This window comes from Lycium ferocissimum, chromosome 8, assembly GCF_029784015.1.
Source record: "Lycium ferocissimum isolate CSIRO_LF1 chromosome 8, AGI_CSIRO_Lferr_CH_V1, whole genome shotgun sequence".
NCBI classification, from domain to species: Eukaryota; Viridiplantae; Streptophyta; class Magnoliopsida; order Solanales; family Solanaceae; genus Lycium; species Lycium ferocissimum.
Window position 1 is genome coordinate 12,803,428 of NC_081349.1, and position 15,752 is coordinate 12,819,179.

General features: G+C 34.8%; 2 protein-coding genes across 3 annotated transcripts; one reads left to right on the forward strand and one right to left on the reverse strand.

Moving 5' to 3' along the window:
* Positions 1-1,637: 1,637 nt before the first annotated feature.
* On the forward strand, positions 1,638-10,267 carry LOC132067272 (uncharacterized). 2 transcript variants are annotated; one of them, XM_059460465.1, is made up of 10 exons: positions 1,638-1,866; positions 1,959-2,061; positions 2,734-3,367; positions 3,983-5,085; positions 5,832-6,114; positions 6,551-6,775; positions 7,390-7,563; positions 8,652-8,840; positions 8,918-9,031; positions 9,760-10,267. In XM_059460465.1, the coding sequence occupies exons 3-10, from the start codon at positions 2,756-2,758 to the stop codon at positions 10,093-10,095; spliced, it is 3,036 nt and encodes a 1,011-aa protein (XP_059316448.1). In that variant the 5' UTR covers positions 1,638-1,866; positions 1,959-2,061; positions 2,734-2,755; the 3' UTR covers positions 10,096-10,267. The 2 variants fall into 2 exon arrangements, with proteins under 2 accessions (XP_059316448.1, XP_059316447.1); XM_059460464.1 differs by lacking the exon at positions 1,959-2,061 and having other exon boundaries at positions 1,639-1,866.
* A 996-nt stretch (positions 10,268-11,263) lies between these two features.
* Positions 11,264-15,649, reverse strand: LOC132066623 (protein BOBBER 2-like). The gene is made up of 2 exons (XM_059459891.1): positions 15,128-15,649; positions 11,264-11,785 (listed from the first exon to the last, which is right to left on the reverse strand). The coding sequence occupies exons 1-2, from the start codon at positions 15,531-15,533 to the stop codon at positions 11,505-11,507; spliced, it is 687 nt and encodes a 228-aa protein (XP_059315874.1). The 5' UTR covers positions 15,534-15,649; the 3' UTR covers positions 11,264-11,504.
* Positions 15,650-15,752: the final 103 nt, after the last annotated feature.

Below are 15,752 nucleotides of genomic sequence, written 5' to 3' on the forward strand. Positions count from 1 at the left end.
AATGTGGCGGTGAAGATAATAGATATGAGTCATAAATTGTTTCAGGAAAAAATATTGTACATTTTCCTTCATTTGAATATTCAATGTGTTTAGTTGAAACTTGACAACCAATTTTGAACCTGATTATAACCTCAATTTTCTCAACTGACGCCCCTAATATAATTTTATGTTGTTAAGGTTTCTTATTTTCTTCTTTTACTCAAAAACAATTTCTCTTTAAATTACCACCAACACGTTTAGATCTGCTTCTATTTCATCAATGACACAGTTCCATTTTCATTGGTGCATTTATAAGAGGATTAAAAGTCAAACTTTATAATAATAGCTTTTAAAACTGGTACTATTAAAAATTTAACCATGCCATAACCTTATCAATAGATTTGTCTTACTTGCTTTTTGGCTTCTTAAAAATTCAACTAAATGAGTTTGACCAATATTTTAAATGTATTAATTTTTCATTGATATGAAAGAGAATTTTATTCTTTAGTACTTTTGGTTTAATTTTTGAATATCCAATATTTCATTAAAAAAGTAACTTAGTATAATTTAATTTCAAAAGCTGATCACCATACGAGCAATGGCATAAATTGATACCGAGGAGTTTATAATTTTCCTTGTGCGAACACATTTATAAGATGTATACATTTTTCCATTTGTGTAAATTTATTTGGGAATAGTTTAATTAACTAAGGTTAAATTGTATAAAGGTCAACTGTGTTAGAGCACTAAATTTTAAAACCTTAAATTCAGAACCAAAAAGGAAAAAAACAGAATTTACTTAAGTAGTTTGTCTGATTGTCTGTATTCATTTCACGGACCAACGTTAGATACTCCCTGTCCGTTTAAGTTAATTTATGTGATATTTTTCGATTCAAATTATATAAGTTTTGATCAATATTTTAAAATATATTTATCATATTAATATGAGAAGACATGTAGTTTTGAATATCTAAATTCTAATTTTTAAAACATTAAATTAATTTAATTTAACTTAAATTTTATGAATCCAAACATGTCATATAAATTGGGACACAGGTAGCACAAAATAAGTACTCTCTGTTCAATTTAAGTGTCTTGCTTTTTTTTTTTTGGTCTGTCCCAAAAAAAGATGTTTTTTTTTTTATATATATATTTAGGACCCGTTTGTCATGAGAATTATTCACTTTTTTCCGAATTTTTTTTTCACTTTTTTTCGGAATCAACGTTTGGCCATGAAAATTCCAAATATAACTTGAGATTGTTTTTGGAATTTAAAAAACTTATTTTCACTTTTAATACATTCAAACAACCGAATATTTTTTGTAAAAACTATAACTAAATACAACTCCATCTTCAACTCTAACTCCAAAATACCAAATAAAGTGAAAAATATTTGGTTTTCGTGGCCAAACGCCTATTTAGTAAGTTAATAATTCAAACATCAGCAAGTTTAAAACTACAAGATTAAAAAAAAAAAAATTAGTTTAGAAGTCAGGCTCACAAGATTCAAAAATCTCTTTTTATTTACGTCGTACCAACTCAAATTAAGATATTTAAATTGAGACGGATGGACTTAAAACAAAATTAAAAAAAATAAGGGCAGATGAGTCTGTAGCCTGTACTATAATTCAGGGAATCTATCTAAATTCAAAAGATAAAAAAACAGTAAAAAAGTGCATGTGAGGAGAATATAGAAAACTTTATTGTGGCTTGATTGAATGTGAGTGAAGTAGACTTTTAAGCTTTCATACACACCTAGCATCATCTTTCTTCATCTTCTTCTTCTTCAATATTTTACAGATCTTTACTTTTCCCATTAAAGTTTTCACCTTTACTTTACTTACAAACATTCCCACAAAGCATAAAGCAATCAAGAAGATCTAAACAGTAAGAAAGATTAAGCCTTTTTTTGGTACATTTGAGTTGTACACTTGCTGTTTTTTTGTTTTCTTGATTACCCTTTATTTCTACTTATACAGTTGGAAAAATATTGCCTTTTTGCTGTTCAACTTGATTCATTATTGGATCATGCAATTGTGGTTCTTTTGATTGTATTAGATGTTACTATCCAATTGAATTGTGGTAAGTTTGTGTTTTTTTATCTTAAGATTTCAAATATGGTCTCTTTCTTTTTTTTTTTTTTTTTGTTGATTGTAAGATTAGCTGAATGAGTAAATAGGAAGTATTCAAAGTGCATTTTAATTTGTTGTGTGAGCTTTCCTTCTCTTTTTAATCTTTTAGGGGGGAATTGTATAGATTTTTGCTGCCAATTTTCTTCACATTCGAAGTAGGCATTGGGCCATAGATTCCAAATGTTTTTCACTTTATTTGGAATTTATGGAGTTGGACTTGTGTTTGGTTATATTTTTTGCAAAGAATATTTGGAATAATGCTCATATTTGAATGTACTTAAATACAACTTCAAAAGTGAAATGTGAGTTGGAAAACAGGTTATAAACTGTTTTCCGAATTTGAAATAGAATTTCATGGCCGAATACTGATTTTTAAATAAAGTGAAATGCTTTCCGGAAAAAAGTGAATAGTTTTTATTGATTTTAGGGAAGCTGGTGATTTGAGAGTATGTGTCTTAATCTAGATTTTCTTCCATACTTATAGTACCTTTAGTCCATTTACACTATACAAGGATGTTATTTTCTGAAATAGATTGTGTTATATTTCTTGACTTTAAAGTAAGTTTTTGGTGTTACTTCACTTTTAATTAATTCTATCTATTCAACATTGTTCACCAAACAGCCTTTGCATTTAAGTTGAAGCAATGGTTCTTGGTCTGAGGTCAAAGCACAAAAAGGGTGCTTCTGTTCAAGTGGAGTACGTCGTTCAGGTAGACGAGATTAAACCATGGCCTCCATCACAGTCCCTAAAGTCTGTTCAGTCTGTGTTGCTTCAATGGGAAAATAATGGTCAGAGCTCTGGTTCTATCGTGTCTAGTGTCGGGGATGGTAGCATTGAATTCAGGGAACCTTTCACCCTTCCATTAACGTTGTGTCGAGAGAAGAAGGCCCATGACAAATTCCAGAAGAATTTCTTGGACTTCTATTTGTATGAGCTTCGTAAGGATAAGACAACTAAAGGCCAACTTCTGGGGACATTAGTGATAAATCTTGCAGATTTTGGACTGATTGAGGAGGTTGTATCAATTTACACTCCACTTAACTGCAAAAAGAGTTCTAAGAAGTCCGAGCAACCAGCTTTGTTTGTTAACATACATCCTACTGAGAGGGGTAGCTCAAGTTCATCCCAAGTTAGTGCCATAGAAAAGGATGGACAAGAATCTGTTGCAGATTCAGTGAATGGGAAAAATGAGGATGATGATGAGATTGCGTCTTTCACTGATGATGAATCGCCACATTCATCTCGACAAGGAAAGGTATTTGTAACGTTTATATTCTGTTTGTTATTCCGAATCAGAGAGCTTTCTTAATTAGTTCATTTTCAAGAAATGCTTCTTCTAATTTAATCGTTTTCTTTTATTTTATCAGTTTCAATAATAACTATTCATGCTCAGTCATCGAAAATGAGAATCAAATCTTAGGCTATTATGTCAAACTGTTTTCGTAGTCCCGTATACTCATCCATTTTGCCTACTGCTTCTAGGGACAACAATGTAAATTGTCAGTTATGGAATTTTGGCTGGATTCTTGTAGTTGAAAATATTCCATGCAATTCGAGTGCGAAGCAGGTCTCTAATTCATGTAACGGTGGCGGTTAGTAGATAATAGTCCATTCTTTTTCCTTGACTGTCCCATGACTGATTTAGTAGGGTCGTAAATGTCACCTTTCATAATGACATAGAAATGTTTTGCTATATGCATAAGTCTGTAGGGTATTTGCTTTTCTCCTAGTCTGCTCCCCTTTGATGGAAAACGTATGCAGGCGTTCTATGTTACATAAAATGTTTCGTAGGCTGTATGATGTGTTTCCCTACACATGCCTGTCTGTCATGGCAGGTTATTTACTAATGTTATACGATGACTATATGTAGATTGCACATGAATCCATAACTGAGAACGTGCTGAGAGACGAGCCAGAATCTGATCTACTTTTTGGACTGGACTCTGCAGCAGTGCTCATGGATTCTACCAGTAGAAGTTCTAGAAATCCAGCTAGAAATGTAGCTCCGGGGTTGTCAGGCAGCTTATCTTTAAACGGAGAAAATTCTGGAAGCAACACCACTTCTCTATCTAAATTTTCTGTTAGAAGTATGACGTCAATACAGAAGAAGTCTGCTTCCCAAGTGACAGGATCCTCTTCCTCCTTACAAATTTTTGGAAATAAAAACGGGAAGGCAACAGACCTCGAGCAGCAAAGTCTGATGTATGATGTTCAGGAAGATATTGCTGACAGGAAAGGTCTCCCCAAAGACGGTATCAAACTATCTGCAGAAAATGGTCGTGGTCATAGATTTACATCCAACACAAGCTATCTCGATTCATCGTTTGAGGATAACTCTGATCCCGCCCTTTCATATAGCGATCACCGTCAAGATTCCAGAGAGAGCCCCGCTGAAAGTTCGATACTCAAAGATTTACATGTTGGTGTAGTGAATGCAAAAGGAATGGAGCTTCTAGAGATTGACCAGGATGAAGATTACTTGAAGAAGATTCCTCATTTTTCAGAAATCAAATTAGGCAGGAAACAAAAGGTTGATACTCTTAATTTGAATAAGGTGCAGGGATCTAGCATTACCAATGGTAAATCAAAGCATGTGAAGTCTCACGACTTAGCTAACAGAAGCGGACTTCCGGACAAGGCTGCAAAACTGCATGTTTCGGAAGATGCTCGTTCTAATGGTAAAGGTAATAAACCAATGAATGGATCTCCTGACAGAAAAAATGAATGGAAGTCTAGAATCGAGATACTTGAGGAAGAACTAAGGGAAGCGGCAGCTGTCGAGGTTAGCCTTTATTCTGTAGTGGCTGAGCATGGCGGTTCTGCACACAAGGTCCATGCTCCAGCTCGACGCCTTTCTCGATTTTATGCTCATGCTTGCACAGCAAAATCCCGAGCTAAACAGGCAGGTGCTGCAAGAGCTGCTGTCTCAGGTTTAGTTTTGGTTTCAAAAGCTTGCGGAAATGATGTTCCAAGGTATGCCATCTTCAAATACGCTAAGCCTACATTTTGGCTTTGTGAAGTGTATTCTTAATCGTTTTGTATTGGCCTGAACACTACTTTTATCATCAATGGTAGTTTTGCATCAATAGCATAGAGGGGCAGGCCCATTATCTACCGAGTTCTGAACCGTGCACCAATAGCCCTCGGGATAAAAATTGTAGTTTTGCATCAAAGTAAAGCCTTAGAAGAAGTTGTCAGTAATGTAAGTCAATGAAATGGAGAAAGGTTTTGATTTCTCAACAAAAAGTCTTGTGTATGGGTGCTCAGATGTTTTTCTTTCTCGAAAGAGAAGCTTCTGATGAGGCTAAGTACGGTATTTGGCTCATAGGACCTGACCACTGTCTGATTTCTTTTGGAATTTGCAAGAAGAATAATCCTGGAAGCACTGATAGTTGAAATTCACGCGCCTCATCATCCACAAATACAATTTATCTATTAGATATCATTTTCCTGCATCTCGGAAATTAAGATAGAAACATTAGTGATGGGTTGATCTTTCTCGGCAATCATGAGGGTCGAAACACAGGTGTCTTATCATCCTATTACACTGTTTATAAATTAAAGAGATTAGTTACTTCTGTCATCGAAACAAAAATAGTATCATTAATGAGTTGCAATGGACATAGAGGAATTAAATTGATTACCCTTTCTGAGGAATTAAATTGATTACCCTTTCTGTACCACAGAAGATGTTCAGCTGTCTGTTTCTTGATTTACAGGTTGACTTTTTGGTTGTCAAATTCAGTCATGTTGAGAGCAATTGTCAGCCAGGCAGCTGGAGGAAGAAGAGAATATGATAGACCATATGCGGAGAGCAGTACAGGCAAAACTAGTTTAAATGGAAGATCCTTGAAAAAAAGGAACGAGGTTTCTTTCAATAAAGACCACAATAGTCTAACAGAAGGACTTGGTGAATGGGAGGATATTGAGACATTTATGCTTGCACTGGAACAAGTTGAAGCTTGGATTTTCTCCCGCATTGTTGAGTCTGTGTGGTGGCAGGTTGATCCTAAAAATCTGTTTCTGCGTCTTTCTCTTGTTTCTTGATTCAATGAATGATATTTCATTTTTACATGGCAAAATGGTTAAAAAAACAAATAACCATCCAATCCGACCCATTAAATATGGGTTGGATAGCTGACCATTTAAAAATGGATCAAATATGGATATTATCCATATTATCCACTAAAAAGTGGATGCATCTGGATATCCATATTATCAATACCCATCCACTTGTCTGCTTGTTATATTTTTATGAATTCGTGCTTTTTGGGAGTGTAAGCTTATTTTGGCTTTTAGCTTGTGTTCTCACATGACTATTCTGAAACCATGGATGGACGGGTTAGATATTTTAACCCGCTTTTGGCCCGTCCACATCCTATGTGACCCGCCTGTTTGCCACTCCTAGGTGTGACTTATTTTGTTCTATGGGATGCAGACTTTGACTCCACACATGCAAAATACAGCTGCAAACTCTGGTGGCAGATCAATGAGCTCAAGTATTAAGAAAACGTATGGACGTAGGTCTAGTTTGGGGGATCAAGAGCAAGGTAATTTCTCCATTGAGCTCTGGAAGAAGGCTTTCAAGGATGCTTGTGAAAGGCTTTGCCCAGTTAGGGCAGGAGGACATGAGTGTGGCTGCTTGCCGTTGCTGGCTAGATTGGTAAGTTAATTACACATTCATAGCTGCTTGCCGTTGCTGGCTAGATTGGTAAGTTAATTACACATTCATATCCCCTGTTCCACAGAATCAATTGTGTACTTCCTGGAAGGGCTTATCTGAACATATACTAGAAAGGGATTTTTTTCATTTGTGGCCCTTCGGCTGAAATTATTACGGTTGCTAGCCAAAATATACAAAACCTATACACTGATTATATACATATATATTATATGTATCTTTTGTGTATACAATATGTGTATTATAGTTAATATACAAGACCTATACTTTTGCTGGCTATTATTCTTTTGAGCGGTCCAAAAATGTAATTATCCCTACTAGAAGCTGGTATGAGTTAGCATTCCGCTGCTTTGTTCCTTGTAGAAATAGCATTTTTCCTGCGTATGAAGTACATGTATGCTGGTGCTATTAATGTTAACACAGAATTTCCATTTTTGCCGCTAAATGAGAAGTTATACTTTCTGTTACCAGGACTACTTAGTCTCGACTTGTGAATCATGACACCTGAAGAAAGACTACATAACTGCTTTTCTCAATTTTACTGATTGAATTAATGGATTTATGTGTCAAGTTCTTTGTTTATTGGGTTGTAACAGGTAATGGAACAGTTGGTGAGTAGATTGGATGTGGCCATGTTCAATGCAATCCTTCGTGAATCAGCTGAAGAAATGCCAACGGATCCAGTATCAGATCCCATTTGTGATTCTAAGGTCCTCCCAATCCCTGCAGGGAAATCAAGCTTTGGCGCCGGGGCACAACTAAAAAATGCTGTGAGTAGTCAAGCTCCAGTCATTTTTAGCTTAGTCGGTGTTGCATTACTGATATAATCGTCAATGTCATTCTTCTTACACAATATGGAAGTCCTTTAGAGTTGGAAAAAGAAAATGCTTAGATTGATACTCCTTCAAGATGCTTCAAACAAAATGCTCATTGAAAGATCTTATTAATCTTGCAAATAGCTTCTCCCCAAAGATGTTAAGAGATTTGCTTGTTTCTCTGAGAATGCAAGCCTCAGTAAGACAACATAAATAGGCCTCTATTTCATATGTAAGATGGGGTAACATTAGAATGTCAATGAATTAATTACCATCTTCCAAGCAGATATAATTCCTGATGTCATTATTCTTACCCAATCTAGGAGTTCCTCAGAGTTGGAAAAATCTGCCTGTACATAAAAATTACACCCTCCATCTGAATTTAAGTGACATTCTTTCCTTTTTAGTCAGTCCCATAAAGAATGACATATTTCTATAATTAGTAACAATTTAACTTTTAAACTTCCCATTTCAACCTTAAGGAGATGATTTCTAGCCACAAAAATTTCTATGGCTTGTGTTAACTTTTAAACCACAAGTTTCAAAAAGTCTTCCTTTTTCTCTTAGACTTCATGCCAGTCAAACACCTTCACATAAATTGGGACAGAGGGAGTAACAATTTTTATAAAATTATGTTAAGACTCCTTTTCCAGCTAAATGTTTTAAACAAAATTCTTAGAGATACTTGATCAAAAGAAAAAATTCTTAGAGATTTTAGTGACCGGGAAAGAAGGTTCTCCAAAGAAGTTAACACATTTTCTTGGGAATTCTCAGAAGGCGAAGTAAATCAGTTGAGCATCGCAAATATGCACCAATTTCAGATGAAAGATGGGTTAAAATAAGGATGTGTTTCCATTCTTAAATTAGATGTTGTGGAGTTACAAAAAATAAATTAATTAAATAGCGGTGGAAGCTTGTATTAGACACCTTCTCTTATATATTGCCAGAATTCTTAATAAAATCTGGGAGGTATTAATTGTCAGCCCTAATGTACTAATGATTTCGGATAGTTTACTAAAATTTAATTTACTTCTTGTTGGCAGATTGGGGACTGGTCTAGATGGCTATCTACTCTCTTTGGAATTGAGGAAAATGATTCCTCAGGTGATAATGAAGATCTTCTTCATGACAAGGCACCAGGTCCTGCAAAGCCTTTCCATCTACTCAATGCTCTAAGCAGCCTAATGATGCTTCCCTTTGAAATGCTCGCCGATCCTCAAACTAGAAAAGAGGTGGGTCCGTCGGTATTTCATTGGTTTGATGCATTTCATGCTGTATGCTAAATTTGTTCTTACTATTCTGTTTGAAGGTTTGTCCTATACTTGGTCCAACTTTGATCAGGAGGGTGCTCAATGGTTTTGTTCCAGATGAGTTCTGTCCAATCCCAGTTCCCCCAGAGGTCCTCACGGCCCTCGATTCTGAGGTTGGTAGTCTGTTCTAATGTGTTAGTTGGCGTTTATTTGAATTTTAGAGTTTGCAAACTTAGTTTTTGAGTTTTGCTAGTAGTGTTTGTTTGAGCTTAATCTTGAGAAACATTTGATTTCCATAATTAGTAGGCGTTTGGCCATAGATTCCAAATTTTTTTTTCACTTTATTTGGAATTTATGGAGTTGAAGTTAAAGATAGACTTGTGTTTGGTTTCACTTTTTGTAAATAATATTTGAAATAAAGTTCATACTTGAATGTACTTAACTATAACTTCAAAAGTGAAAAGTGAGCTGGAAAACAAGTTATAAGCTGTTTTCCATATTTGAAATACAACTTCAAGTTGAATTTGGAATTTTCATGGGCAGACACTGATTTTCAAATAAAGTGAAAAGTTATTCCGGAGAAAAGTCAATAATTTTTATGGCCAACGGGTCCTTAGTTTTTCAAATCTTCAAAAAACTCAAAACCTAGTTTTGTGAGAGTTTTTACAGTTCTTGAAACATTTGAAAACTGAGCTGGAAATTTTCAAAAAATAACTTTTTCTTTCAAATTTAGCTGAAACAAACACTTCAAACTTGATTTTGCAAACTCAGATGCTTCAAGCAAACGCCACGTAAACTGCATGCTCAATGCAATTTCACTGGTGCTTGTGATTGAAACTTTTCAAACTTCCTGTTTATTAAAAGATCAGTTTTGTCTTGAACGCGTCATTTCTCAATCTAGGATGATGTGGATACTCCTGAAGAATCTGTCTCGACTGTTCCATACACTGCTTCGCCTACATTATATTTACCTCCTTCGGTAAGGTCCATTAAAACCTTTCTGGGAGAGAATGGAAAGGGATCTTTACAAAGAAGCGGTTCATCAGTACTCAAGAAATCATACACCAGCGATGATGAGCTTGATGAATTGGACTCTCCCTTGACTTCAATAGTAGCTGATAGATTCCGGGGTTCTCCTAATCTAGCAACGATCAACTTGATCGCCAAGGGAAAGGGTGACCGGAAAGTTGCTAGATATCAGCTACTCCGGCAAGTTTGGAGAGCGGAAGAACACTAAAGAACGAGCCCACAGTGGTGTAAATATGTAAAGCCAGGGTAAATTTTTTGTTTATTTGCTTTTCTTTCGGCTGCTATCTCCCATGTATAGATGAATTTCAGACAGTGTTTCGACATGAAATTCAATGGTTCAGGTCTGCCATATTTTCTAATAAAATATACTTGTTGAAGCTCTTCGAGTCTAGTAAAAACCTTGCTGAGTTGCTGTTGGTTTCACAAAGCAAGTATTTTAAGAGATTGTTACCATTTATCAGGCCAAGCAGACGAACCTAGCTTATAGTCTGTTTGGCCAAACTTCCAAAATCGACATATTTCGAAAAGTGCTTTATTCAGAATTTTTTTTTTTAAAAGTACTTTTGGTGAGAAACAGTTTGTGTTTGACTAATCAATTTGAAAAACAAAATTTGAGCAGCAATAAGTGTTTGACCCAGCTTTTAGAAAGTGCTTCTCAGTGTGTTTACTCAAAAGCGTTTTTCAAAAAGGTATTGAGAAACTACCTTTTCAGCTTCTCAAAAATAGTTATGCTTCTAATCAAAAATATTTTTTCTCCTTCTAAAAGGTTGGTCAAATACCTCAACTTTGAAAACAAACACTTTTGACCTTGGAGAAGTTCGGCCAAACAGGCTATTGATCGATAACTACTTTAATTTGCTCTAGTGTCACCTCAATACTATAATCCAAGAAGAAGGATAAGAAAGCTTGTATCTTGGCTTAAATATTCATGCTATTTGCTCCGTTTTTCCAAGTCATCGACAACTATGCCTTAACGGCAAACTTAGTTGACTATATGATTCTTCTACATTCAACGTCCTCGTTTCCAACTCATGTTGCTGGAAATATGCTCTCTTCGAATTCCTCTGTGTATTTGTAATGGTATTATTTGGAGGTAAGTTGGGGTTTAAAGCTTTTCTTTGAAACAAGAGCTCTCCAAAGATTTCCAGTTTTGCTTGGAGATGACTTAACAGTGCATTGCTTGTGATATTTAAGCCAAGTGGTGGATGTTTTTTATGCAATGTTTGCTTTGAAGTGGGAATAAATTACTATACACATTCAAATGCTGTAAAACAAGTTGTCTAATGATTTGGCGTAACAATAATATCAGATGTGCATTTAGATTATATCTTGTTTTTAATAGAAGCAAACAGGCGTAATACCCAGATTTCAAACAGAACTGGAATTCAGTATTCCTCGTAAGAACAAAACCAATTAACAGACAATAATAAACCCTACATCCAAAATATAAATGAAGCAGCAAACATAGCAAAACAAATTAACTTCAAGATTATCTAAAACTAGTCACTCGAATTAATTAAAGAAATTAGTAATTGTTCATGCACTAAAACCTAACAAAATTTAGAAAATCTAAATCTACTAAAGATTAAAAAAGCAAAAATAAGACTTCCATCAAAATTATCCCATCATCGTCTTAGAGTTTGGCATCATCTTAGCATTAGCAAAATTCTTAGCCATGTCAGGATTTTGTTCCATAAACTTTTTAAGCATATCTTGATTTGTAATCTCCTGACTTGTTGGAAGTCCCATTTGTTTTTGTCTTTGATCAAACATCATTTTTTCAACTGCTGCCCTTGTCTCTGTGTCCAAATCAGACAAGTTACTAGGTTCTGGCTCGACTTTTTGCGTGTCAATTTCTGGACCACCTTTTAACAAACTCTTCCACCAATCAGATTTGAGTCCGGAGCCAAAATGGCTTCTTTTTGGTACCATTACACCAAAATTAAAGACGCTTTTTTTTTTTTTTAAACCTAAATTGCAAGATATTCGCGAAAAATCTAAATGCAACAAATTTTGTTTTTTTTTTTGGGAAGGAAAATATTAAAGGAAAATGGTTATTTTAAGTTTTTAACCGTTAAAAACTTAAAATAACCATTTTCCTTTAATATTTTCCTTAAAAACTTAAAATAACCATTTTCCTTTAATATTTTCCTTCCCCAACGTCTCTCTCTCTATTCTCTTCCTATTTATACACCACAACCCCTTCTCCTCCACCATATATTAGAAATTTCAAGAATTCCTCCATTAAACTTCTCTTTGCCATCAATTTTCTTCCTTTCCATTAATCTTTGAACCAATGATTTATAATACTAGACTTGTTTGAAATCTTTAAATTTTGCCCTTCGGCTAACACCCATAGGTTCCAGGTTCGAACCCACGTGCAAATAAATTTTTAAAAAAAATTCGCAAGCGAGTTTAAATTTCGCTATCTTAAGATACTTTTTTGTTAAGGAATTACCAAAGTTATACGGACCAGCATACTTATGCCTGTCATGAGCGAGACTTGCATAAGTATGCGGTCCGCATGATAACTTTGATAATTCCTTCACAAGCTTATACGGGTCCCAAGATACAAGTTTGCCCATTAAAAGTATGCCCCCATCTAAGCATAAATTTGTTAACGAATTATCAAACTTATGCCGATGGGGCATACTTATGCTTATGGCGGATTTTGCCTTGAAGATATATATGTATTTGTCATTCCAAACTAATTATGGGTTGCATTGTATAGCAAAGATGTTAATTGTTAAACACCACGGAGGCACGATTAATCGCTTCACCAATCGCTCCACTAACTGCTCCACTAATCGCTAATAGGAAATACACAAAGCCACCGGTCCTCCAAGGCCTAAAAGCAACTACAAAGGTAATCGTAATATGCATTACTTTGGTTACCATTAATTAGTCAAATATTAACTTATTATACGTTAGGTTAATGCTTCCCAATAGTCATCAATCGGAAGTACAAGAAAAAGTAGTGTTCATGACACTCAAGATGCATCTACAAGTACGTGGGAGGGCGAGGACTAAGTACAAGAGAGGGTTGTTGGACGGTGTGTATTTGTGTCGAGTCCGGATACAAATGTGTTAATGTAAGTGTTTCTCAATCATCTAAGTCATTGTTATTATTTTTAGCCACTTTATGACACTAACCAATTTAAATTGCAAAGAAGGAATGCTAGCAAGAAAGTTGGTGTCCACATCTAAGGCAATGAATTCCACCTTTCGTCACGGGTGATATTGGATACAAACCAAAGAAAGGATTGAAGTGGAAAGGAACAAAAGCGCTTACACAAAGACAACTCCAAGTGCAAAGTGCTAATCATAGAATCCAAACAAGATCAAAGGTTCTTGGAGTTCAAACAAGATCAAGAAAAGGAAAAGGAAAATCTCCAATGAAGTAGTCTCGTTATTTCTATGTTTAAGCTAGCTATTTTGGTGAAACTTGGATATGTAAGCAAACAATGTAGCTTGGTAGTTTTTGTTGACAATTAGTACTCTTTGTCATTCGGCTTATTTTGCATATGGTAATTAAGCACGGTTTATTGTCATATTTTGCATTGAAGTTGGTGTTTTGTTCAGTTTGCATTGAATGTTAGTTGGTGTTTTGTTCAAAGTTTGCATTGAATAGTTGGTTTTGTTTTGTTCAATAGTTGGTGCTTTGTCAAAGTTCAGATTCAAATGGTCAATGCTTCTTGTCTAGATTTGCATTGAAATGGTAGTTGCTATTTTCTCGTCAGATGCATTTTCCATTGAATGTTTGTTAGTGTTAACATGTTGAATAGGCTAACCATTACTAACTGGGATGGTATAACGATTGCCTTCACAAAGTCATCATAATCATATTCAATATGCTAACCAAAATTAGATTACATTGTGAATCATCTAAATAGAACTTCACTTCAACCTAATTAGTACTACAACCATTGTTAATCATCTAAGTACAACTTCACTTCAACCTAATTAGTACTACTACCGTAACCAAGAAAAACATAAAATTACATAGGACACTAATACATAGACAAATCTTCAATGTTTTTGACCACTCCAACTCTTTGGGATATAACTTAATTACCACAAACTCACCGTCATGGACGCGAAGTTTTTATGGATCCGTACTTTTTAGTTGTGTTTAACTAAAAGTCTGTCGGAGGGGCACTTTTAGTTATGTTTAGTTATCTTAGGGTCCGGCATAACTTTGATAATTCCTTCACAAAGTTATGCCGGGTCAAAGATACAAGTTTGCCCATTAAAAGTATGCCCCCATCGCATAAATTTGTTAACGAATTATCAAACTTATCTGATGTGGCATACTTATGCCTTACGGGCGTACTTTGCCTTGAAGCATATATATGTATTTGTCATTCCAAACTAATTATGGGTTGCATTGTATAGCAAAGATGTTAATTGTTAAACACCACAGAGGCACGAACCCATTGTCATTAACGTGAGATACTAACTACTATTCGCGTAATTTGAACAATTTATTGTTAGGTTTTGAAGTATATATACGAGGATCCACACGAATCGTTGAATATTGATTTGTTAATTTCTTTGGGATATAACTTAATTACCACAAACTATTTTAATACGTCGGACGCAAAGTTTTATGGTTACTTTAAATTTAATAGCGCATTCGAAAAAAATCTAACAATGTTATATTCCGTTAAGTTGGACATATCGCTCGTGGGTTTTGTCTCAAGTCGAATTCATACTTATGTTAATTGTTGTTAATTTGTAAACCGAGATTAAGCATGTGAGTTGGAACAATATCTCGCATAAGAAGATTAAATGCAAGCTCGATCCGAGGCATACTTTCTTAGAAATGCAAGCCGAATATCCGAGGGGGACTTTTAGTATATATTTAGTTATGCCGGATCCGGCGGACTTTTAGTTAGTTTAACTAAAAGTCACGGAGGGGGCAAACTTTTAGTTATGTTTAGTTATGCCGGTCCGCATAACTTTGAAATGAAACGTGCTTTCACCACAAGGATAGTTGTATTTCGTTCTTTCAAATTCGTTTATGGCATTGCTAAAGAAGTTAATGTTACAAAATGCAACAAATTTTGTTTTTTTTTTTTAATTTCGTTTTTAATATAAAAAACGAAATTAAAAAAAAAAAAACAAAATTTGTTGCGCAACATTCAATTTAAATAAATTTGGGTTTAAAAAAGGCATGCCATTTTGGTGTAATGGCTGCAAAAAGAAGCCATTTTGGCTCCGGACTCAATCAGATTTATTTTGCTTAGTTAAAAGAATAGAAATTTCTTTCTGATCTTCTAAACTCCAATAACATTCATCACCTTTCACTGCCTTGAAAAATTCACCATCTATAATGAGTGGTTGACCTTTGAGTCCAACTTTAAGGGAATTATTCTTGATGTCAACAACCAAGAATCTTGATTTTGTACCATGAGGAACTGGAACATTGATGTTGACTTCTTGAAGAGATTGTCCCCATGCATAATTCTCCATGTCAAGTCCATTGGACTTGTTTGGATTTAATTTTTCTTCTTTTGGGGCTGAAGAAGATTTTTCATCTTCTTTTGGGGCTGAAAAAGATGAAGAATTTTCTTCTTGTTTCTCTATAGGCTTAATAATGGGTTGTTCTTGATTTTCTTCTGTATAGTCTGAGAGAATTGCCATTGTTGAAATATAATATTAAGCGATTTTTTAGAAGTAGAAAAAGTGAAGAACAACAAAAGGGGAGCCAAGAGGAAATTATGTGAATTGATGTGAGAATTTGGGAGAATAATTAGGTATATATAGAGATAAAAGCCTTTTTTTTAGGAATTAGAATCCTTAGTGGCTTGGGAAACACCCTAAAATCATAAACCGACTCAAGATTTCATCCTAATTTTGCTT